Source organism: Pelobates fuscus, chromosome 7, assembly GCF_036172605.1.
Source record: "Pelobates fuscus isolate aPelFus1 chromosome 7, aPelFus1.pri, whole genome shotgun sequence".
Classification (NCBI taxonomy): domain Eukaryota; kingdom Metazoa; phylum Chordata; class Amphibia; order Anura; family Pelobatidae; genus Pelobates; species Pelobates fuscus.
The window spans coordinates 92,885,704-92,911,569 of NC_086323.1; the positions used below are offsets into that span (position 1 = coordinate 92,885,704).

At 38.9% G+C, this 25,866-nt stretch overlaps 1 protein-coding gene across 3 annotated transcripts in view; it reads right to left on the reverse strand.

Moving 5' to 3' along the window:
• IVNS1ABP (influenza virus NS1A binding protein) overlaps positions 1–25,468 on the reverse strand; it is a 37,494-nt gene extending 12,026 nt beyond the window's left edge. The window contains exons 1-7 of one of the 3 annotated variants that reach the window (XM_063426195.1): positions 25,347–25,468; positions 10,184–10,386; positions 9,246–9,369; positions 7,130–7,299; positions 5,650–5,725; positions 5,037–5,210; positions 401–526 (exon numbers count right to left, since the gene is read on the reverse strand). In XM_063426195.1, the coding sequence (XP_063282265.1) occupies positions 401–526; positions 5,037–5,210; positions 5,650–5,725; positions 7,130–7,299; positions 9,246–9,356 (657 nt within the window). In that variant the 5' untranslated portion in view covers positions 9,357–9,369; positions 10,184–10,386; positions 25,347–25,468. Of the gene's footprint in view, positions 1–400; positions 527–5,036; positions 5,211–5,649; positions 5,726–7,129; positions 7,300–9,245; positions 9,370–9,641; positions 9,660–10,183; positions 10,387–25,342 lie in introns of those variants that run through there. The other 2 variants (XM_063426194.1, XM_063426196.1) reach the window with 2 other exon arrangements.
• Positions 25,469–25,866: the final 398 nt, after the last annotated feature.

A 25,866-nucleotide genomic window follows, 5' to 3' on the forward strand; every position in this document is an offset into this window, starting at 1 on the left:
GTATCCTACTTTTGTTAATTAACCTATGGAAAGATAATCAATGGGGAGGAACAACTGTTAGAACGGATGATCATAACGAAGTCATTTTCAAGCACATAACCTGTAAGAAAACATTAAAAAGTCTAAAAGTGATTCAAGCGCAAAATAAGAAAAAAGAAACCTTAGCACTTATACACAAACCAAACCGGGGAAGGAAAAAAAAAAGGAAAAAGAAAGATTAAATACCAGATTTTGGGGAAAATAAGATTTCATCTCACCTTTAAACCTACCAGTTTTCAACTGAAAAAGATACTCTCTTTATTTTGGACTCTGATTATTATAAAAGGACAATTTTAATTAGTTAAAGAACAACACGGCTAGCATCCTAGACATATTAGAATGCTTTTATTTCAAGACTAACCTCGTCAATCAGGGATTCCAAGCTTTCTCCATTTTCCCATATGCTGCGCTGAACCCAGGTGATTACCTTTGCGTACAATTTACTGTTGCTGGGGAGGGAGACATTATCTTCAAACATTATCTCCAGCTGCAAGACAACAGAATATCTTGTTTTAATTCAATGACACACACAAGCCAGTATTTCTATAAAACTGAAATGCAATTCATAATTGAGATATTAAACCAATGAAAAATATTTTCCTATTTAAAAGGTAAATTTCTGTCGACATTTTTTTTTTAATTTTTAATTTTTAATTTTTGTTGTGCACAAAAAATTACAAACAGCCTTGGAGCGCCACAACAGCAGTGTCAAGGTATAGATATCTTCACGATGCAGTACATGCCGTGGTTTTTGCTAGTCAGGCACAATTTACATTTTTATAAGAGTTTACAGATGCAAGTGTGTATTTCAAAGATTAATAAGCGAGGTGACGCTAGTGTGATATATAAGCATTAAAGACACAGTAAGTAGGTTAACATATTAAACAAGCTGAGGTAACAGGATACTGTGTAGTGCTAACTGCTGAGAGCATGTTTGCTGGATGTACGGAAAGATTTGAGTGATATGCTAGATCGATAAGCATGTTGGGGCTAAACATCATTTTAGGTATATACAAACAGTACACGTCAGGCTTACTGGTTGCCCCGGCAGACTTAGCTTTAAAATAGGAGAATACAAGCAAGTTAAGCAATCTGGGGAGAGACTAGCAAGAAGAGTTTAACCCTCCATTAGTGTCTGCGCCGCTCTGCTAGATCTGGTGTTAGTTAGGCAAGTTTAGTAAAGTGAGAGGATAACAAATGCTTAATTATTGATAGGAAACATGAGTTGAGTCACATGAGTAAACAGGTAGCTATGCTAAACAGTTAAAGTCTGGTCATCTGCTGGAATGGTCGGCAAACTGGTATCAGACAGTCCCCTTATCATAGTTACTTCACCCAATGCCTTGACTGGGCACAGCTCGGAGGTTTCCGCTTGCTCTCAGTGAAATTAAAGTTGGAATCATGGTAAGATCGGGGCATGGATACCAGGATGAAATGTAAGTGGTCTGCCTGAAGGTATTCCCGTACCAGGTGAAAGCAGCTCTCATCCCATGTCCGTGATGGTCAGACTGGGTGCAGGCGTGTACAGCAGGGAAAAACGTCAGGCTTAAGATCTATCCGTCATGCATCAGGTAAGGCAAATGAGAGGCTATTCAAATTGACATACTGACTGCATGTAAATTGAAAGGCACAGGCTTATTCAAGATTTGTCTGTTGCATGTGAGTCAGTAACAAAAGTAACGGTTAATTCAAAGGGCTAAGCAAATAATAAACATAACCATGTCTTTGGGCAATATGGCCTCCACAGGGGTCCGGCAGATCTGGTAGCTCTGGCGTGACTTGTGCAGCAGAAGGCAAGTCCGCGCTCAGCCTACTCCCAACAACGGGAAGTGCAGAGAACCTAGTTCACATAGCATTACCGGCCTCTAACTAATTCCTAATCTGTGTGCCCAGGCTAGGGGCCTATGGTGAACAAAAAAGGAAGTCCATTGCCAGATGACTATTGCGTGCAAAGCAAGAGTAACCCCCTACCTGTGCCCAGGAACAAAACTTTTTATCAAACTGATTTTTTTTTTTTTTTTTTGCCTCATAGAAATGCTGTGTATTTCTAATTACTTTAGAAGCTGTAATAAAACAAATGTTTTGTAGCTTTCTGCAATGTAAGCCCACCTTTCTCCATTTTACACAATGTGTTCCTTGAATAGACTCTCCGTATGTACCAAATTTAGAGCTGCCAAGAGAGGTTGCAGACTGGAAGAAGAGCTTGGGATATGAATGATAAGTATAGACAGTATGATTTTAATCAAGAATGCCATTTGTTTTATCATTATGACCTTCACTTCCAGATTGCTATACGTACTAGTAGTACCAATGGTCAACTAAAGAGGGGCTGCATAAAACCTATGTGAGAATGAACAAAAGAGCATAATCTACACAAACTGCAAAACATCTAGTTACAATGTTTGAACATAAAAGTTTAATGTAAAACAGTGAAGCGCTATATACTTTTAAAGTGTTTCAATGTTTGAACATAGCCAAGGGAAAACTAGTATCACATCTGGAATGAGAAGGATTGCATATACTACAAATTACTAGTCCTACACAACTAGCCATGTCTTAAAAGTTATTCACTATTGCAGACCAGGAGAGTCCATGGCACACTCGTCAGGTGCTAAATTGTCTCTTTAAACTAAATCACCTGTATAAAACACCTAAATCTGAACAAAACAGATTAATCACTGTCTGCTTCACTTAGCTTTATACATGTGCAGGAGCAAAATGAGATTAAGGATATTTGATTTAAGCATATTAGCTAAAGTGGATTTGTCATGTTTAAAATTATATTTTAATAAAGCATTTAACTCTGAACCCACGCTTGAACCGTCATATCAAGGAATTTGCTGTAAACAAGCTGTGGTATCAATCTTTCAGTTACATAACATGTATTATCGCTTCTCAAAATTGTGTATTTGTTTACAGCGAGTTTAAAAAATAAATAATGTAGCCCCTCTACGAGTGTTCTGTCAGTTCATAGGTTTGTATAAAGGCAGTGTGTGAAGGGTAGTTATGTGAAAGCTCTCTCTCAGATCCCTTGCATTCTGTATTAATTAAACCTTTGACAAAGAGAGAAGGGACATTTGCAGTTATGTTCTAGATGTATAGGACACATGATTGATAACCAGACAGGAAATCACTTATTCCAATGCACGCAGGGTGTCTTTAAATGCTTTAAAAGAACATACTATTATCCCAACCATGACAAACACACTGTTCACAGTACACAACCATTGCGCTATATAACCTATCAAATATTTCTCCCTCTAGATTGTGCACTTGAACTAAGGTTACAAGCTATTGCACATGCGAGCAGTGGGAGCGATGAATCCAGAAGGGAGAAATGGGAGACTTGTGATGCACTTGGTTGCAAAGGGGACACGGAGTCTTGGCAGACCCATGCATTCAGTAATGCTCCTCAGCAGCAATTTAAGAAGACAATTCGATGACATTTAAGCATTTTAAAACATTAAAAGGGTTACTTCAAGCCATGGATCAGTGATCATTGTGCCTAGAATTCGTTTGTGCAGCATTTCACTTTGAAACACTGCAGAGTTTAACCCCTCTGCTGCTAGAGGTGTAACTCCACCTTTGGCAGCCTCATATAGACTTCATTAGCCAGCCCTGGACAAGAGTTCTGAGTTGGCTAATGTCAATTGTGTGTATATACCAATTTACAGAATTGCAATTATTGACCAAGAGCAGTCAGCTGACGCTCTTAGCCAATGAATGGCTGGAGCTATTGACTTCTGGTTTCTGCCACTGCGCAGAACCGAAAGGCATCACAGGCCACAGGAGAACCCTTGGTACTTGACCATAACCTATTTAAGAAAGCAAAACATTTGCCCCATTACCGAGAAACGGGGCTAAGGTATTCTTGGCATCATAACCACTGCAGAGGGCTGCAATATTTATGATGCCTGGAATGACCCCTTAGTGAGAAAGTACATCTCACCTTGGAGTTTGTCGAAGTGGAAAGTGCCAACAGTATGTTTCTATAAGGGCCGACTTGTTGATGGCAAATCAGGTATATTGGATTACAGAATTTACACTGAGAAAGCTTAGACAAACATCTCTGCAGAGAAAGTTAATTGCTTTAGAAAAAATTTAATTTTGATTATCTGGTGCATATGTTATATTTGGATATTTGTCTCTGGTTTGCCAAACCAACATAACTTATTTCAATGTACAAAACTAGGTATTTTTTCAGGCCAGCAATAATCTATATGTATTTATCTGGCTGCTAAACAGTACAATTGTTAGTTAGCCCAGTCGGGTCAATCATTGGAAAAGATCACACTTTGAGACAATTTATAAACACAATTGGGTGTACAGGAAACTCCATCTCTACCTTACCTTTTTTTGGACCACTGATATGTATATTGTGAGAAGATTGTAAGAAGAAGAAGAAAAAATAAAGAGCATTGATTCACATATACTTGAACATTCGGATCTTACAAGTAGAAGGAGTTGCACCACATAAAAGCAGTTTAACACATCTCGAAATAGCAGGGCCAAAAGACTTCAAAGTCTATCCTAGCCAGGTGGGTGTGCTATCTGGTGCTGTAAAAATAACTACTGGGATTGGACAAGGTAGATAGTACATTTAGCCATCCAAATTTGAGATATCTGACAATACCTAGCAAGTGGGTGCACCGTAAAGGTTACAGTACTCCTTTCACAGATGCATGAGAATTCCAAAACAGGTAATCTCCTTATAGCTTTTACGCAAAGGTAATGAAGTCAAGAAAAAAGAAAATACATTTGAAAGAACTTTAGTTGGCACAATCTATATATAAAATTGTAATCATGCAGTACATGGGTTGAAAAGAAGAGGAATTTGTGAACTTTCCACTCCCTTAATGCTTCATGTGTCAGCAACTAAAATGTCAGATTTTTATCTAGGTGGATTATCCATATACACAATCCAGTAAAAATGTGGCAATACATAAAATACACATCAAGATTAGTTTAAAACTAATATAAACCACTATTATACTAACCTTGAGTCGTGGAAGTTTAAGAAAATCCTCTTGATCAGATATTTCCAAGAGGTGCTGCTGAATGTACGTGTCAATTTTACTTAAGAGACGCCAGTCACCCATTGAGTTGACAAAGTTCCGATAGGAGATACAGCTCTCAGCATCCATCTTGGACATTAAATAATCACCACACACCTTTTTGGAAAGAAAAACAAATGATTAAGAATTCAGAGATCTCTGAATCAAAGCCATTCTCTTTCCATGAAGTGGGCTATACAATGCCATTACTCTCCACGCCCACCTAAATCTTATGTGTCATTATCTCTCAGGAAAACATGCCCTGGCATTCAATAGTAGAGAAGAATTAAATAGGTCATGTTAACCAGCAGCCCATGCTGAGGAACATTGAGGACATAGACGTGTAGGACTGTTAAAAGCACTGATCAGTTTAGCACCTAAACTCTGCAGCGTTCGTGAGGACTATAACCGCGTGATTTCATACTTACTGCTGGCAACCAATTATTGTAAGCATCCAGACCAGAAAACTGGAGTCACAATTAACTTAAATTATTAATCTCCACGTGATAAAACATTGCAGTGAAATAATCTACATGTCAAAACGGGTCAACATTACCTGCTTTACACGATCAATCTTTAGCTTTTTTGCAGCAGAATAAACATCTTTTACTAATTCGGTCTCAGCTTTAAGCCTATAAAAGAAGAAATACATTTAGTTAGATCACTTTACTAAAATGAATGTGGTTATTAAAGCCTAGAGCAAGCGGAAGGCAACCACCTATTACAAAGAACAAAACCCTTCCATGATTCTCAGGAGCACTTAAATTGCAGCAGGGAATTGCAATTAGAGGCAACAAGGCACCCGTTCCTTAGATAACAGACCGTCATCTGCATAAGATTCATCACATATTATAGACCAGATCTGGATTCACACCTGGCTTCATTTTAGTGAATTCTGAACAATAAAAAAGTAAATTTATCGACTATTTTCTCTTTCTAAAAACAGCACTCTTACATTGTGGAATTGTTAGCCTGTACAAACAATGAAGACACGAATTAAACTATTCTGCAGACTAAAAGTGTCCAACAGCGTTATTATTTTTAACCCTATTAAGGCATTTCCAACCACTCGTGCAATTGGCTGCAGTAGAAGAGATCTCATAAAACGCCATGAGAGAGAGTCTAAACAAGGCTTAAATAAGAAAACTTAAGCAGTACGTCTCCTAGTAATATCACGCAATAGAGGGGTAAGCAGGTATTGGAGTTTCAACTGCAGATATATTTGCAAATTAAGACATAATGATGGAAGACAGGAGTTGAGCCATAACCTAGAAGTAGCAGTGATTAATATTACTGCCATTTATGTAGCGCCAATGTAATCCGCAGCCATTAACAATATTAAAAAGGAGAGAATTAACAATGAGACATTTATAAAATGTTACAGGAACAATATGTTAAGGAGGATCCAGTTCCAACGAGCTTAAAATCTAGTGGTAGTTAGATGCTTGCAGTGTCATTTTAATTCCATTTACATCATTTTATCTTGTTTCTTGTACATTAGTTGTAAATGCATTTAGTGTCTTAAAGAATATGGACATTTCGGTTTATTTTTAAATAATTTTTTTTATATATTTATGCATGGTTACATTCATTTGTACTGTATGGATATATAACTTATGCTATTCATACTGTTTAGCTATAGGCATTGGGCTTGCCTTGATTTAAAAGCATTTACGAGGGAGTTCTCCTGTTCAGGTCTTTAGATACGAATAATCAGATTAAAGTCAGATTTAACTTTTCAAGCAAAATATCAAGTGTGAGGAATACCCATGTACATCAACAGGAAAATCCTCTAACCATAGTATGACACCATTAAAAACACTTTACATTTCAGAAGACCAGAAAAATAAAAAAAATTTGTATGTTATCGTACTAAGTGGTTGTGATCTTAATTATTTGAAGCGCCAGGCACTCTTACTTATATCTTGTGCAGAAAAATAAAATTATAATTGGAATGGTAAGTCTAGACAATTATTGCAGTTAACATAGGTAGCAGTAAATATAGAGAAAATAAATAAATAATTAAAATCACTTACTGAGAGGTGTATGCATAATTCAATAAAACTTCCACTGCCTCCGGGTTCAAATCATCGAATTTCACATGGGAAATGCCATGAGCTTCGTTGTCATTGTTGAATATTTCAAACAAAAAGGGGCTACAGCAGGCAAGAACAGCTCTGTGTGCCAGCATTTCATGGCCACAAACCTAAGGTTAGAACATATTGAAAGAAAATAATTAGAGATGCAACATAGTTTCTGTAACAAAACTAACTTTTCAGGAAATGACAAACCTGAGTAGAATATTAAAAACCAACTATAGTGTGGTAACATTGTTTTCCTTGTGATGAAACCTTTTCTTAAAAAAATAGTATTCCATATTTAGATAATTTGTTTACATTTATATTAACATACAATTCACACCTCAAACAGATTTGTTAAACACAGAGCCTTTTAAAAGTCTACCTGTGCTAGAAGTCAACTGCAAAATGTTTGTTTGGGCACATTCCATCTCATCAATCCCCTGGAGTCACAGTTTAGAGAACGCAAATCTATTGAGGAAGCCCCTATCATGTATACTTTTGCAGGCAACTGCTAATTTCTTCAAAAATAACAACGTGTTTAACCAGGAAAGGTACATTCAGATTACTCTAGTTTCCAAGTAAATCCTGAGGATGTTACTTCTGCCCAACATCCAGGGGATGTTACTATTACCAAATTAAATGGTACTCATTTTATCTACCTCGGAAGGATGAAGGACTGCGACCCAAGGGTTGAACCGATTCTACAGATGATGCATTAGCCCACTGAGCTAAAAATCTGTTCAAATGTACTATGCAGAAAAACACAGCAAAGACTTCTTTGGTTCCAAACACAATCTAAATCAGAGTCTTTAGTATTTTGGTAGAAAAGCTATTGGCAAGACTGACACTAACAAACACTAACTTACAAACTAGCTCATACCAGGCAGCATGTGTACTATATGACAACTGAAGACAAACTAATGTCTGGATATAAAAACGATTAAATGCCTTGGGAGTCAAGATAACGCACATATACAGGATTGTAAAAAGCATATTTAAATAAAAGGGTAACTGAGCTGGTTAATTTTAAGTTAAGATTTGTACAATCAGCTTCATACAGGATGCAACGTGCCATGGAAATTGTATATATTTTTAAGTTGATATTATTCCGCCCTTAAAGGACGTACTAACAAAATTGAAAGAAGAAAAGACAACATGAATCACATAGCCATTTTCTTTAAATGCCAAATCCTTAATGGTTTTATATTTCCCTTCTCATATCATATTTATGGTTGCTACTACCCCTGTGAGTAGAATATTATTTGTCTTTTAATGGATAAACCCTGCAGCAGATCATGATTTTCATTATATACACTACAGACATCTTGTAAGTATGAAACAAAGTTAATATTTTAAACGGCTAATACTTTTTTTTTTCAAACCAATGAAAACATGCATGTATTTAATTATGCATTTTTTCATTGTGGGTATACCTAAACACAGCTTGCAAAAGCTGCAGATTGCTTGCCCTTTTGATATTTGCGCCACTGAGCTAAACTACTAGGAATTAACAGGACCTGTTGTCTGCTTGACAGTAAGGGGGTTTAAGAAAATACATCTCTATTGAAATCTGCACTTTTTGTAAAATGACCAAAAAACATTTCAGCATTTTTATACAATGCTAGATTATAAGGAGCTGCTAAAAGAAATGAACTGGACATTTCATACTGGCCTACCATTTTCAGAGACCAGGCCGTGATACTGGTCCTAAAGGGGTAATGCAACTTACATACTTACACACTTCAAATTGTTTCATGTGCCTAGACAGTTTGCCATAGGCTTACGGTGAGTAATGTTGTAGGTCTATCCCTTTGTTACCGTTTGAGGAAACAATCTTTCATTAGCAATAATTGTATTCCTATGCAATTAAACTATGCCAAAAATAGTATACGTAGGCATAATATAATTTGGCATAAATTTGGAAGAAGAACCTGTAACTCTTATTTGTACAAACAGTAATTTTAACAATATGACTGCGGACTGAAAATATGAGAATTCAACATGCCTAACTTTATTACATTCCATCATACTGTGAAGATATATTTATAAAAAAAATAAATAAATAAATTACCTGAAGTTTGACATCGCAAAACTGCCCACTTTTCCGTAAGGCATTTAATTTGGCTACCGAAGACTCTATAAACTGTTCATCCTCAAAACTCAAAAATCCGTTGGGGACCATTTTTGTTATAGATCTGTAAAATCAAAAAACAAACTTACGGTAATTATGAAACAAAGCAGTAAAAGAAAGCAAAGTATTCAATAGTGTCTTGACAAGAATATCTGCAATAACCGTTTTCAGCTCTGGGTGCAGTATATCCCAGGGTGCCCTCCAAAATAGAGTACAGTCAAAAGAAATATATTCAAACATGCTTTGACCCATATCACATGAATTTAGACAAAACAAAGCCAAATTGTAACATTTTTGTTAAAATGGCAAAGGATTTGGATACATTTAACGAATTACCATTTGTTGCTTAAATGCCACAATATAGTTAGTATTCACTTCACTTTGAAATGTAGTGAACAAGCCCCCCACTTTGATACACAGGAGGAAAAAACACAAACATAAAAACTAAACACAAGAACTGACGAAACTCTCAAAGTGATTTTTCAATGTCAGACTAAAGTGAATAAGATCATAAAAGCACAAGCCAAGTATTATTTTAACCACCAACACTGATTATTTTTCCACTGCCACAGATTGTACTATGCAAACCTTTCCATGCGCAGTCAAACACTGACTAATACTTTAACCAGTTCTTTCCATTTCTAGATTTTTTCCCCCCCCAAACAACTCTTATAATCATGTGGAATCTAAAGATTTTGAAAGGGAGGGAACTATAAACCGTATAGTCATCCCACAGCTCCCCCCACCAAAAAAATAAAAATACAAAACACCACACTTTATAGCGCACCAACATTTAGTACCTGGCTGTATAAAACACACCATTCTAAACCAACTCATGGACATTATCAATCTTTTTTATGTACAGCTACCAAACTTACCAAAATAGATATAAGGATTAAGAAAAGAAATGTGTGGTCAGAAATAGAATCCACTTGCACCTTGTTAAAACATATTGCACCTTGTTAAAATTGCAGGCGGTGTATAATAGTTTTGTGTGGTGAAAGTCTTCAGCAAACCAGTCAGTCACAGGGTGTTGAGGCTTTTGAATATACTGATAAGCAAATATTCCAATACAAACAGTCTGCAAGAGAGAAAGAGGGGAGGTGGGCATTAATTTTTTAACACATTCGTAGCAAAGGTTGTAGTATTATTTCACCTACATGCATTTCTCATTAGCTAAAATATTTATCAGCATTTACAATTTTAGTACTGTAAACATGGCTATAAAAATAGCACATTGCTCAGGCAACCCCATGTTCACTTTGGGACCAGTAAGTTTGGCTCCCTGCCCACAGACCTGTAACTCCCATGACTCTTAGACAAAGCCTGGCTAAGAGATGAGCAGTTTTGCAGTTGACCGCATCTTTAAAGAACCTTCTCTAGTATCAGTGTTTTAGGCAAAATAAAAGCCATATCATACAAATAGGGCACTCCAGCTTGCAGAAGTGCATGTGTGAAGAGTGTCCGGTTTGTTTTTCCATTTTACAAAAAGTGCTGTTAGCCTTTTTTTGCACTTCCCTTGGAAAGACTTCACATTAACCCCTTAAGGACCAAACTTTTGGAATAAAAGGGAATCATGACGTCATGTGTCCCTTAAGGGGTTAAAGGAACACTACAGTCACCTAAATTACTTTAGCTAAATAAAGCAGTTTTAGTGTATAGATCATTCCCCTGCAATTTCACTGCTCAATTCACTGTCATTTAGGAGTTAAATCACGTTGTTTCTGTTTATGCAGCCTTAGCCACACCTCCCCTGGCTATGATTGACAGAGTCTGCATGAAAAATAAAACTGGTTTCACTTTCAAACAGATGTAATTTACCTTAAATAATTGTATCTCAATCTCTAAATTGAACTTTAATCACATACAGGAGGCTCTTGCAGGGTCTAGCAAGCTATTAACATAGCAGGGGATAAGAAAATCTTAATTAAACAGAACTTGCAATAAAGAAAGCCTAAATAGGGCTCTCTTTACAGGAAGTGTTTATGGAAGGCTGTGCAAGTCACATGCAGGGAGGTGTGACTAGGGTTCATAAACAAATGGATTTAACTCCTAACTGGCAGAGGATTGAGCAGTGAGGCTGCAGGGGCATCTTCTATACACCAAAACAGCTTCATTAAGCTAAAGTTGTTCAGGTGACTATAGTGTCCCTTTAACCCCTTAAGGACACATGACATGTGTGACATGTCATGATTCCCTTTTATTCCAGAAGTTTGGTCCTTAAGGGGTTAAGCTGCATTGGCGAGTCTCTGATTGGACAGTCACAGAAAGTGTAGGCTGAGTTAGAAGGGGAGGGCTCACAATAATTTTAGACAAGAGATCTTTCAAGAGTTTTTTTAGCTACATCCCATGAGGACAAGAAAATGCAGAACTGAATGCATCTGCATATCTACAAAACAGTGATATGTTTAGTTAAAAGAAAATGTAGAGTAAAATCACTATTGAAACTAGAATAACATGGATTCCATTTGTAGTTTATGGTGATCTGCCCAATTTAGAAGTTTACCCCACTTTCAAATATCTCCCTTGCTAAATAAGTTGGTATAACAGAGCACTAGGATGTTTGAGGATATAGATGCATTTAAACACATTTCCTTCATGCATACAACTTTTTTCCTTCTCCTATGTTCATTAAATCATTTATTTTTAGAGAGACCTCAAACATTTCAAAACAGATATAGCTGATAGCCTAGCATCCACAGCTGGGCAAAAATGTTGCAACCACAAAGTGAACTGCAAGAGGTTGACAGGTATACTGAAAATTCCATGAGGATTTTCTCTCCATCCCTTATTTTAGATATAGGTTTAGTACAGACTCAGTTAATAATTATAATCACAAATAATTCAAATGCACTTACAATACTCAAGTGTTTTATTAGCTTGTCTGAGCTTAAGTGGCATAGTTTTAGTCATTTAAGTGTCATCTTTGCTTGTTTCCAGCTACGTGTGCGTAGGACGCTTTCAAGGTCAATGAAACAAGCCATTCCCACTCCAACTAATTCCAGCTTTGAACAGCCTCAAACTTGAATATTTGTTTTGTTTTCTGCCCCAAATGAACAATTATCAGTGCAAACAAGATTTCATCTCGGCCGGCGTCAGCTAGTTTGTGTGTCACTTCCTATCCTCCTTAGGCAACATTTCCAGAAAACAAAATCATTCAGCCGTATTCAGGTGGATTTCTCAGTCTAAACATTTCTTGTGCCAGCAGTCTGTGAAACACACCTGCCAGTTAAAGAGCCATGCTGACAAACTGGGAGACAGGAAAAAGAAGGAACATGAATAGCGTTCTATGTAGAATGATCAAAATTGAGGGAAACCAAAACTTTCTCAGAAGTCATGGATGTAAGCCAAGTCACACTATGTTACATGGGTGTGTACTGCAGATAGGCGGAGAAGTTGATCTAGTCTCATAACCACAGTAATTTGTATTTTAACTGATTAACAGAGTAAGTACAGATATATATTGCAATGGGTTTGTTCAACCATTATTTCTCTTGAAGTGCAGCCACAGATATATAATTGCAGGACTTACATCTGTATGTCAGTCTCTTTCTAATTTGAATAAAAAAAAAAAAAAAAAGGCATAAGTGAAGGGGGGAAAATAATAGAGTGCAAAAAAGTTTAACGCTTTAGGCTCTTTGCTACAACACTGGACATTTAGCTCAAACATCACATTTCTTTGGATTCACTTTAAAATGTCTTTACACTTTGATTGGAATCCACCTGTGTCAATTTTAATTGAGTGGACATGGTTTGGAAAGACACCTGTCTATATAAGGTCTCACAGCTGTGCATATTTGTGCAATAAGGAAGCTGTGAGGTCAAAAGAACCGACTGCAGAATTTAGACAAGGTTGTGTGGAAGCACAGCTCTGGGAAAAGCTAAAAAAAAAATAAAAAATCACATGGCCTCCGTAATTCTTAAGTGTAAGTAGTTTGAAAGAAACATCACTTTTTCTAGAAGTGAGCCACAGGGGGACAAGGATCTTGGTAATAGAGGAGACTCAAAAAGCCAATTGTCAGTCTGGGTAGGCTCCAAACATCATCTGTGGAGATGTGAGAAACTTGGAAAGGACAATTTTCACTGCAACACTCCACTGATCTGTCCTCTACTCAATGCAAAACACATAAAAGCTCGCTTGGAATATAGAAAAAGTCACGGTAAGGACCCTCAAACTGTGAGAAGCAAGATTCACTGGTATAAATAAAATGGAGATGGAACGGTTTTGGCCTCAATTCCAGGTATCATGTCTGGAGGAAACCAAGCAGTGTTCATCACCTGTGCAATACCATCCCATTGGTGAAGCACAGTAGTGTAAACCAAATCTAACATCAACTGAGAAATCTGGATATGGCGGTCAGACATTCCTCTTTCAAACTGACAGTTTGAGCAGAACCGAAGTGATAGATGGAAGAAACTGCCCAAATTGAGGTGCAGAAAGCTTGATGCTGCTTCACTGCACGGGGCCCACATATGTGACTGCAGAAGCCTACATTTACAATGTCTTTTCTCACAGGTGTCACTAGTGACAGCTGAGGCAAAAGACAAGCTTGACGATGGCAGCAAATCCTTTTACCCCCCATTTAATCTTATGATATGAGTATTTCATAAATACTCTTTTGGGGGAAGTGTGTGTTGACACGGCAGTTTTAAGGGTCTGAAAACTGTTGTCTATAGGATATTTCAGGATTTTATTGAAGCTGCAACCTCAACCCCTAAAGGCTGGAGGAAATTGTCCTTCTGAACCAAAAACAAAACAAAAAACTTTACTTTATTACATTTATAAATGCTATATTTTGACTTCTCTTTTTTTTTTTAAATGCAGGAAGGGCATGTCTTAATATCCTATATGTACACCTAACATTAAATATGAATAAAGATTAAAAATTAAGGGGGGTGCATTTCCCCCCACATTTTGCTTACAATAACTTTTACACATACACTGCAACAATATAAAAATAGCTCAAAAGAAATTAACGCATCAGTCTTCATATCTAGGATCCAAATTCTTTTTTCTAGTAAATGCCAACTCTATACCAACCCAAACACTAACCCTATGCATAAGGAGCATACAACTATACCTTATCCCAACCCTGCCTCTAAGGAAACCCTCTGAAGCCAGTGGTCTTCCATGTTAAAACAGTACGATTGGCATGTTGCCATAATCTGACTGTTTTCAGTATAAGAGATTTTCCTGCAATACTGAAATCAAGCATGGTTTCCCAGCCAATTACACTGTGATTGGTGCCGGGTAACTGGCATAGTCTAGCACTGATCACAATAGAGTACAACTTACGGTAAATTAAATGTTCATTGTATGTACAAAGATTTGCAGAATAACAATGGGATTAAGGTTATTTTCTGAACTTTACATATTTGATAAAAAATTTTGCTGTGAAATAATGCATGCTAGCTCTGCAGACACAAATTCAATTAACTTTGATTCATGGAATTAATTTACACAAAAAAAAAAATTAGCGGTTGCATATTTAATGCTGAAGAACCTTTGGACTATAATGTATCTGAAATAGAAAGATATCATAGGATTTTGCTGCCTGTCAACAATCCAGGCCAGACAACTGAAGGCTGACAAAGCAGAGAGCATGGTCGCATGCTCAGTGCCCTTAACGTAACATGTATAATGATGTGCTTGTGCTCTTTCTGGGGAAGGTTCCCTGCTGTACCTGGGACACCAGGGAACAAACCCAAAAAGGAGACAGCACACTAAAACCAGGACTGTCTGCCTCAAATTGGTACGGTTCGGAGGACAGCTACAAGATGAAGGATTCAAGAGACACACAAACAATGTACCTTTAAGGAAATCCGTTCAGAAATATAACATTGAAAGGTCTCTTATCAATACAGCGATGTCCTAGAATTGTAAGTGATGACATCCTTCTTTCAAAAGATTAATGTAAACTCTAACCACACAATGCGTATCTAGCACCTTTGCAAGAAAATGACAGTCACTTCCTCAATAAAATGTGACTTCAACAGCCACTGTCAACTATCACATGGCACTGCACTTTTTATAAACAAAAATGTTATAAGAAAGTTGTAATATAATGGATTGGGACAAATTGGCACCCAAGCTGTGTTAGTTGGTCCACACTTATTGAAAGAAACTGTCTAAATCGAGTCACAAGCAACTCTCCACAATAAGTGCAATGGAGAAATCTATGACATTTAACAGCGTAATGAAGGTATGTTTCTAACATTTAATTAGTATATGTCATAATACAGGGGAGATCAGTTACTCGACAAGCAAAATGTTTCTCGCGCTATTGCCACATGCATAAAAGATCGATCAAACAATGGTCACAGCCCATGATGTGGAGAAGAAAAAAAAAAAAAAGAGAAAAGAAATAAATAATGAAATGGCTTTACAAAGTCCTATGAAAGACATCCCTAAAACACAAATAAAACTCTACATTGGCATTAATATATAGCAGGGTGGCCAAAAAAATAAATGTTGTACAGTAACTGCTACAGTGCTCTGCTAGCCTTACAACTGTTGAAACAGAGGAGTTTACAATCTAAATAATAGCTGTGACTCTAAAGAATCATACTGTTAAATAGGTCAAACCTCTAAGACTTGCTCCAGCCACCAAAACTGCATACCGGAGAACCATCCAGCTGAGTAGTAAATTATCGCAGGTAGCAACCACTTGTATATTTGATAGGAATACACTATATCCCTCCCCTTGAAACCTAGCTTCTGTTTGGCTTCACGCAGAAACAATAGGAAGAGAGGATAATTGATGGCTTGCAATCACAGTGCTAGCCAGCTACAGCCAAGGCCTCTGAGTCACCATGCGGTTGCCTGCACAATGGACAGCCATTTACATCCTGTATGGTGAAGATTCATTGAAATGATCTATATACTAGGAGCACATTACCGTCTACATAGCCAGGACAAGCTTTAAAGCCCGGTTTCAAGTCTTAGCCTTTGAACACTGACCAAGCCAGCTTTAAAAATGCTTAAATTACATCTCACAGAACAAACACACATTCACAATAAAATGTGATCTACAATACCACAAACTGTCCCGGGTTTTAATCTGCAACGAAAGAACGCTGGGATTAATTTACTTAAACAATGAATTGCTATAAATTTGCAAATAAATTACAAAATGTAGCAGTAGGAAATTTTAGATTTGCATCATCCACTATATTTCACAGTTTGATCTAGTAGCTGATTTAACTCTTCTTTGGTGATTACGAGTTACTCTATAGCTCTTATTTGTACAATTTCAATATACTATTTAGACATGATCTCATGCAACTCAACTGGTTTTAGGCAGCAGGATGGGAATTTCCACTAGTCTAACAATCTGCCACTGGGTTAAAATAAAGAATTCTGCGGAAATGTAAGACTGAATTCGACAAGTAACTTTAGGTCTTTAAGGAATCAACTTTCCAGAGCATTTTGTGGTTCTGTTTTTGCACGTGACTTAAAATAACACTGTAACAGGAGCAATACAAAATATATATATATACACACACACACACCACTATAGTGTCTCCTTCGCTATTTAGAAACTTTTTTTTTACAGCGCAGAAACTTACTAGGTGCTGCCAACCATTTATGCTCCTGTGATGTCATCCTGGTCATCATTTCCTGACTTTTCGTACAATCTAAGCTTTCTCATCGATAAGCATGCATTGGAATGAGAAGCTCATGCACACCCAATCAAATGCTTCCAACTTCCCATAACAGTAACTTTGAAGACCATCCACTAGACATGGTGTAATTAGCACTGCATTAATCTAAGGCAATGTTTTGGACTGCAGGACTAAAACGCCATTGAGATTAAGTGGTGTGGGTGCCTATAGTGTCCATTTAAACATTATTCATTACTGGCATTTCTAAAGAGCCAACGTATTCCCCAGAGATATGCAACTGGAAAAAAGACAGAACCATATAAAAACAAAAAAGGTAAAGGTGGCCCTGCCCTGTGAGCTTACAGTCTAAAGACTTGTGGATAAAAAAAAATAAAATATATACACACACACACGGCCCTATGTGAATGAAAGCATTTCACATGTATATGAATAATGTAGGTCAATATGCTGCCAAAGAAAGACAATGACCAACACAAAACAGGGACAAACTACACATATGCTTGTGTGTCAGCTTGCTCCCACGTTGCCTAGCCCTAAATCCGTGTATGCGGCAGCTGAAAAGGAAATTTCCAGTGCTCGCTATTTAAACAATAAAGAGTCCTGATATTCCAAAAACAGCCTGCAGCTATTGATAACCATTATAAACCTGAAGACTGTTCTGTGTTTAGACAACAAGGACTTATAAGAGTTGACCACAACTGCTTGAAGTTGACTATTGCAAAACAACCATGAAAAAAATAAATAAAAAAAATCACGCTATGAAAAGTACATTTGGTCACCTAAGCTTTATTTTTCAAAACTACATAGTTACCTGTGCATTAGATGCAAAATGATTTGCCCTCATTATGCACTGAGCTGTGAAGGTGCGGTTTCATACCTCCCTCTGCTGCACTCCTCACCCTAAAAGCACTTTTTGTAATGAGTGAAAAAGTAACATGCACAACCAGAAAAATGATAGTTCCCCCTTAAATATACTACAAAAACAGTTTAATCTGCAAGGCTTTCACAGGAATGAAAAGAACAAAAGTTTCCAGGAGTTAATTTGTATGTGAAGGGTATTTCCCTTTTCATTGATTGGTGGAGAGAATCACATTCCTGTAAATTCCAAATGGCTTGCAATTTGCATCTATGAAATAGTGCTGATAAGGGGCTCCTGGAATGCAATTCAAGGTCATTAAATAGGCCTACTGACACCTTGAAGTAACCAGCTTGGAGGGGGGGGGGGGGAGGGGGGGGGGAGTTTTCAGTGTACACCCTAAACCTGCATTTCTGAGCCGTATTCTGAGATACGCAGGTAAACGTAAGTGGCATACTAGCAAGGTGACCTACACACTTAGCAAATATTACATGATATGCAAACACTAACATATGCACACGCCTGATTAATCTGGAGTTGCAACCTGTTAACTGTAGGTCCTGTAAAGACAGGAGCCATAAAAAACAAAAAGTCATGTTTTTATAAAATAGTCTCAGGGGTGGACAAAGCATGCAACCATTTAATTTACAGCCAGGAAAAGATGAATTAATTGAGAATAGTTGATCAAATGATATGCATGTGTTTGACAGCAATCACTGCACTGCACAACATCAAGTGATGTAAAGTCAATTTCTGAAAAATTCTAGGAAAAAAATATGGGATCAACAGCTTACAAATTTTGTTTTGATTTCTTAAGGTTGAGCGTATCGCTTTTAAATTGAGGGGTGGGGCTTGGTATTCAACATGGCCAGGCGCATTCTAACAGATATTTATGCAAAAAATAATCCTAGGTTACAGGCTGATGTTGGTAATGCCAAGTGCATCCTTTTGACCCAGGTTAGAGGTGAGTTCATTATCCTCCACATCAGAATCTGAGACATGAACATGTACAGTTGGGGGAAGCAGCAGATCTTATGATATAAGGCACACCTCTTGATATTGAGCAGTGACAGCCGTGTTACCCCCTGTTGTGGTAGATCTATGAACATAAGGCACTGGCTACCATTAAGGCCTGGGGTTGTAGTGACAGGGACCTGACATGTTGTGGGCTAATGCACACCAGGCAGCAACATAGTCAAGATAGTTTTGTGACAGCTGCAGGGGGAAACACACTTTGTGTGGAGTGAGACTTTCTGCTTGTGACAGCTGGAGCGGGCAACACACTTCATGTGGAGCGAGACACTTGCTGAATAGGATGATCGCAGCTGACCTTTGCTCCACTTGCATTATCATGGTTCCTAATGAAATGACTTGCGCTCATGTGGTTGTTTTATATTTGTTTGAAGCTATTTATTTGATCTATCATACCCGGTGGCATTACTACTCATCATAATGTCAGTTTGTCTAGCTAGGTTTACTAAGGTGTTCATACTCGACTGACATGTTTTGTTTTCTAGTTTTACAATAATTTTTTATTATAACTATCTCCATGTCAAGGCAATCTATCCTAATACACTCTTGACATGTTTGCCTAGCCTGTGTTTGTAGATATTTTCCTAAAAATGTGCAGTATTATGTGCCTTGTAGCTGATAGGATTCATGTGATGCATATGACAACCTTGCTCCTGCTACTGGGACATTGCAAGACTGATTATTTTTGTTCAGAGAGATAAAGTTAATACAAAAAGGTTGGCACAATAACTGCAAAAACAAAACCATAATTAAGTCATCCTCACATGTCTATAATACAACCAATAGCAAGAGAAGTAAATAGGATGCTAATGAGAGCGTCATCACAGGAATAAAAGGAGCTCCCTTCAGGGTTGTTTGCCCCCAAAGATTGTCTGAATAAAGCATCAAAAATGGCGAGCAAAGATGCAGCCTTATAGAATCAGAGAGCAGCCTCAATTAGACAAACATTGCAAGGGAGGCTTTGCTTGCCAATATAATTTCCATTGATACGCTTTCACTTAAATGCCAACATCACAGAGGAACCAATGCCAGATTTGTAAAAGACTGTCAGAGGACTGTCCGAGTATGCACTAAAATACAATGGCATTTAATGTTAAATATATAGTACATGCCAATATAATCCAAGACTGGGTGCACTCTCTCTTTTTTAATGTTCATTCAGAACATTGGTCAACTGGGAATGACAAACAAATGTTATATGAATAGAATTGTAATTAGCTTTTTTTGTGTAAGTTCATGATTGCCAGAGGCTTAGAATAGTTTGCTATGATTATACCATGACAACCACACATATTCAACACTAAGAAGGAACAATTGTTGAAAGAAAAATGTAATTACCACTTGTCACTGTCATTCAACTGCAATAGTATTCTCACACAAACCAAGTTTTCTTGAAAGAACATTCCAAGCACTATAACCACTCCAGACCCCTGGTGCCATCCCTCTGTAAGTAGTCAAACCACTTTAATAGAGTTTGAAAATTTACCATAGCCCCGCTAGTCATCAGGGGGGACATCCTCAGCTTCCAGGCTTTCCCTGCAGGAGAATGCAGATTGCTGTATAGAGAAAAGAAGGCCACCATGACTGTGCTAGTTGGCTGAGAGCATCAGTCATGCTTTATTCTTTATCCGGCTTCTATTGCAAAAGAAGACCAGATGAGGTACAGGTGACCGGGGAAATATGTAAGTTGTCAATCGACTACTTATAATGACCAAAAAGTAGATCCCCACTGTTGTGGAACTACAAATCTCAGTGAAAGAGTATATTTTACAACAGCTGGGATCAACCTTTGGGCTATTCATATGTTACACATCACTTAAAAAAAAAAATGTAGCTTCCATGCCCACAGAATACCCAAGGTCAAGGTAAGACAGAAGTTCTTTTTAATGGAGTCATATTGTAAGATTAACCATACAAAAGTACCGTATGTTTTTTAACTGCTGTATGAAGGTATAAATAACATTTACTGAAGTCTTATGAGAGAGCACCTTCAATACAAAACAGGCTGTGGATTTCTGCTACTTACACACTATAGGAATCCAAATCCTAACAATCAGATCAGCAATAAACAGCCAAGAATTCAATAAAGTGAAACAAATAAAACCCCTTGGCAATGGAGAAGGAAAAGCTTTGTTAAAGGACTTTAATATGAAAGAAGGACTGACAGTCCTTCAGAAGATACTGGAATGGCACAGCCACCCACTGCATTAACAATGGGTTGCACTTGATAAAGGACACCTGCGACCATCCCTCTTTACGGCAGTGTGGAATTCGAAAAGGCCTGTACAAGCAGACTTCGACTCGACCTCTATGGTAGCCCAAATGCTGAAGACATGGGACATTATCAGGGGAGTTTCAAATGTATTTCCAACGCCGAGTCCGATGATCCAGATACCACGAGTCCCTTCCTATCCGCAAGCTTCTGAACAACGCAGGCGTGACGACACTGCTGGAACTGACCTGGGAGTACCCCACCATCAAGTTTACAAACATTTCGATACGCACAAATCAAGTACTTTTACCAGAAGCTTCCAAACAGGGATGCGCTACACCGTGATCTTACATGGTTCTAAAGTCCCAGCTACAGCAAAACCAACATAGATCGAACAGTATCCACCCTATACCGACACCTTCTCATGGGACACGCGTTAGGTAAAAGGGGAAGCTGGACTACACCTGCCACACTTTTAGTCCACCTACAGGAGCGATGTGTCCTGGACTTATGGGCTATAGCGTAGCTCACCCCCAATTACGGATATGTTGCATGCGTTCGGTACTCTGGCTGGCTCACACTTTCTAAACACCCCCCCTTTTATTCCTCTTCAACAATCTCTGATCCTTTGCTGCGATTTCATCCTTCTCGTCCTCTTTACAAAAAAGTATCTGCACTAACTACACTGGCAGGTGTACTAGAACTATACGCTAAATGACTAGTGACTATCAGATACTCTGCATCACACATTACATTCCAGTGAGTCCCTACTCCTGGCATTGGATCTTAGCACCAGTCTGTAGACGGCCCATTTACTGGGGAAACCAACCTGACTTTGAAGTTTCACTGCCTTTGTCTCTGACAGATGTATGGAGGGCTTCCGATATGCCCGCATTTGAGCTGTATGTTTAACTGAATGCCAATGTATGATTTGTCCCCTCTTAGTACTGCTGTTCGGGCCTGCATGTCCATAATGCCTGATGTACAGTTCATGCGTGACTGCTTATTTAATTTACTCTGTTCTCAATAAAACGCATTTTACAACTATTACCTGTACAAATGTACAGACTACCCACATAACAGCTCTAATGTAGGACAGACATTTCCTGTGGCCCTTTTCTTTAATCAAACCTACCATTCCAACGGTTCTGACCATCAACTCAAGATATACTACACCCGACGACTATAGCGTGACAGATACTCTGTATAATTTTCACTAGATTTTGTAATTGTTTAAGAGATAGATATGTATATATTTTTTTGACAATCTTTATTTATTCACTTTTTCCAATTTGTCCGGTAAAAGAGGGGTTTACAGAAGGGGTTAAAGGGAGGGATGTTGGACATTCGTTTGCAGTACACAGAAGCAGTAGTAAACCTTCACAGTCACAAAGCATTGCTTATTTTTGTGTGTACAGATCCCGAGTTAGTAGAGTACTGGAGGGTATGCATAGTAGTAATTGCTATTTACAGACAGTATAGGTGTGTGTCTTACGGCTCACAGTGTCGTACCCCTGTCTTTTTGGGCCTTCATGACGTTCCAGGGAGGTGTGTAAGCAAGGTGGTGTGGAACCATTCCTGAGTCGGGTTATCAACGGGCCGTGCATGTTCCTGAGTACGTCGGTGTCGGCCCCTCCCCAGATAGCTCCGATTTGGGTTTGTCGCTGTTATAGCTAGAGCTGCCAGACCCACCTCTCCCGTATCCAGGTGAGATATGTATACATTTTATGAACTATAAAGGAGGCATTTATGTGCACTTCGAAATTAAACAGTCAACCAAAAAGTAAAAATTTTTTTAAAAAATTATAATATACACACACACACACACACACACACATATATAATATATATACACATACATATACACACACACACACACACACATTTTAAAATGGGTCTGTGTGTACAGGCATGTTGGGATAACCACACACAAAAAACTTTAAAAATCCCAGCCAAGACACTAAGCCATCCAAGTCTAAAATGTCATCACTAAAAATAAAATGGTGTCAGATCGAGCTTCTGCAGATGCTGCAATGATAATTCAGCTGCTTACTTTATATATTGTGGTTTATTGAATATATAAAATTCCTCAAATTTTGATATTTTAGCCTAAACTTGCAATCCCTTTATCAATAAAAAGTTTAATGAACAAACTTCTATATGTATACATGCCCTATTACTTTGTAGCATAGGCATATTTGGGAGCAGCAGAACCTAAATTACTTTAAACAAACATGCCAGCATTTAATTGGTAAAATAAGTACTGTTGGGATGTGTCCATGGGGGTGTTTGATAAAGTTGTCTAACCTCAATAATTTATGATTAGTGACCACATGTGTATGATGAATCTTCCAGCTGTAAAAATATTAGCTTCAGCATTTGACAAGCACTTACTTTATTGGCTAAAACTATGATATCATGCTGCCAGAACCCAATATAGCCCCGCTGCAGTATGCATAAACAGAATAATTAACATATTCGACTTCCATATTTCTCTATTGCGGGCAAAGAGTAGGTTATTATCGAGGTGTAGCTTCCAATACGTACATGCAGCATACTATATACCTACATATACACAATCACCTATGAACTTATTTGTGGAGATCAAAAGAGCAATATGTGTGGTATACCTGCCTGAAATTTTTTTTTAGGAACATCCTTGAATAAAAGCTCACAAATTGCCAGTTTGAGTTAAGGCCTGAAAAAGGTGGGGTCATAAGGACTAATTATTAATACTTTGAGGCAGTTATTGCTGAGCTAGCACTGCTGCACATTTCGCAATACTACTTAAATGCAGGATGTGAACTTAGAACTTGAAGACCGAGTATTTTTTAACTGTTTTAGCAGGTAGGATACATGACAATGACTCTACTCACGTACACTTTCAAGAGCACTTAAAAGCAGAAATGTTATACGTTTGCCATGAGATATCCACGTTTACATATTACTAAAAACATTTGGAGATGCTTTTTAACTAAAAATACTATTATGAGCAATGATATATATATATATACACACATATATATATATCCCTCACCCCCTTTTTGGACAGATCTCATGCCTAGTTAATATATCAGTTGCTACTTTGTTAGAGGACCATCATAGTCAAACTTATAAACTTTATGGGTCAGCTTAACTAGGGCCAGGTTCTAAAGGCAAGCTCAATGAGCCCGGTGCCAGGGTATAAAGGCAAGCATTAGGATGGTAGTATTAATTTAAAAAGGTCAGCATGATAGCCTAGAAGCGGGTTAAAAGCCAAGGGACATTTTAAAAAGGTCAGAAAAATAAGCCTAGTGCCAGGTTAAAAGGGGACATAATAATGAGGGTATTGGGGTAGCTGGGGGGGTCACCGCGATGGCTATAGCTGGGGGGGTCACCGCGATGGCTATAGCTGGGGGGGTCACCGCGATGGCTATAGCTGGGGGGGTCACCGCGATGGCTATAGCTGGGGGGGTCACCGCGATGGCTATAGCTGGGGGGGTCACCGCGATGGCTATAGCTGGGGGGGGGTCACCGCGATGGCTATAGCTGGGGGGGGGTCACCGCGATGGCTATAGCTGGGGGGGGTCACCGCGATGGCTATAGCTGGGGGGGTCACCGCGATGGCTATAGCTGGGGGGGGTCACCGCGATGGCTATAGCTGGGGGGGGTCACCGCGATGGCTATAGCTGGGGGGGGTCACCGCGATGGCTATAGCTGGGGGGGGTCACCGCGATGGCTATAGCTGGGGGGGGTCACCGCGATGGCTATAGCTGGGGGGGGTCACCGCGATGGCTATAGCTGGGGGGGGTCACCGCGATGGCTATAGCTGGGGGGGGTCACCGCGATGGCTATAGCTGGGGGGGGTCACCGCGATGGCTATAGCTGGGGGGGTCACCGCGATGGCTATAGCTGGGGGGGGTCACCGCGATGGCTATAGCTGGGGGGGGTCACCGCGATGGCTATAGCTGGGGGGGGTCACCGCGATGGCTATAGCTGGGGGGGGTCACCGCGATGGCTATAGCTGGGGGGTCACCGCGATGGCTATAGCTGGGGGGTCACTGTGATGGCTAGTTGAGGATCACTGTGGCTAGTATCAGCATGCCGACCCCAGAGCCAGCACTGTGCCCCTATGATAACACATTCTGCCATATTTAAATACAAGCTCGGGCAGCTCAGTGCCACTCAGGGAGTTGGCACAGCAAGCCTGGCACCAGCTAACGGACCCCCATGGACATCCCAGAGACAATTAAAGGGACCGCATCCTTCTAATGCGCCACACAAAAAAACAAAAACCCAGCCAAGCTGTTATAATCGATTAAAACCCATAACTTACAATCAGGCTGGATCCAAATCTGCCGGATTATTAAAGAACAGCCGAATCCTGCATCGTCCGCTCCGCTACTGACCAGACACACGACACCAGCTGCGTGCCGACGATACCGGGAAACGGCTGACGTCACCGTCGCGCCCACAGCAGAGCGCGCTGATTGGGCGAGAGGCGGGTCCAAGCGCCAAGTAAACGCTTCCTCGTGCGTTTTCTACAATGGATTTGATTGGTTGTCGGAGTGAACGCTCTGTACTGGGTCAACCACCGTGCAGTCACAGAGTGCTAAACACACAGAGACCTTAACGCCCCCCCCCAATCTACGTCGTTAGATTAGCTTTTATTTGTGGAGACCTATTCGCAAAGATTCGATTGATTTAGGTCTCCGAGAAAATGGCCGCCTTGTGCTGAGCATTAGTGACGTTGGGAAATATAACACTGTTATAATGGAACGCTGTCTCTGGTGTTTATAGATCGCTGAAATCATTCCTAATAATTGAAAAAAAATATTCAGATCTGTCTACATCGA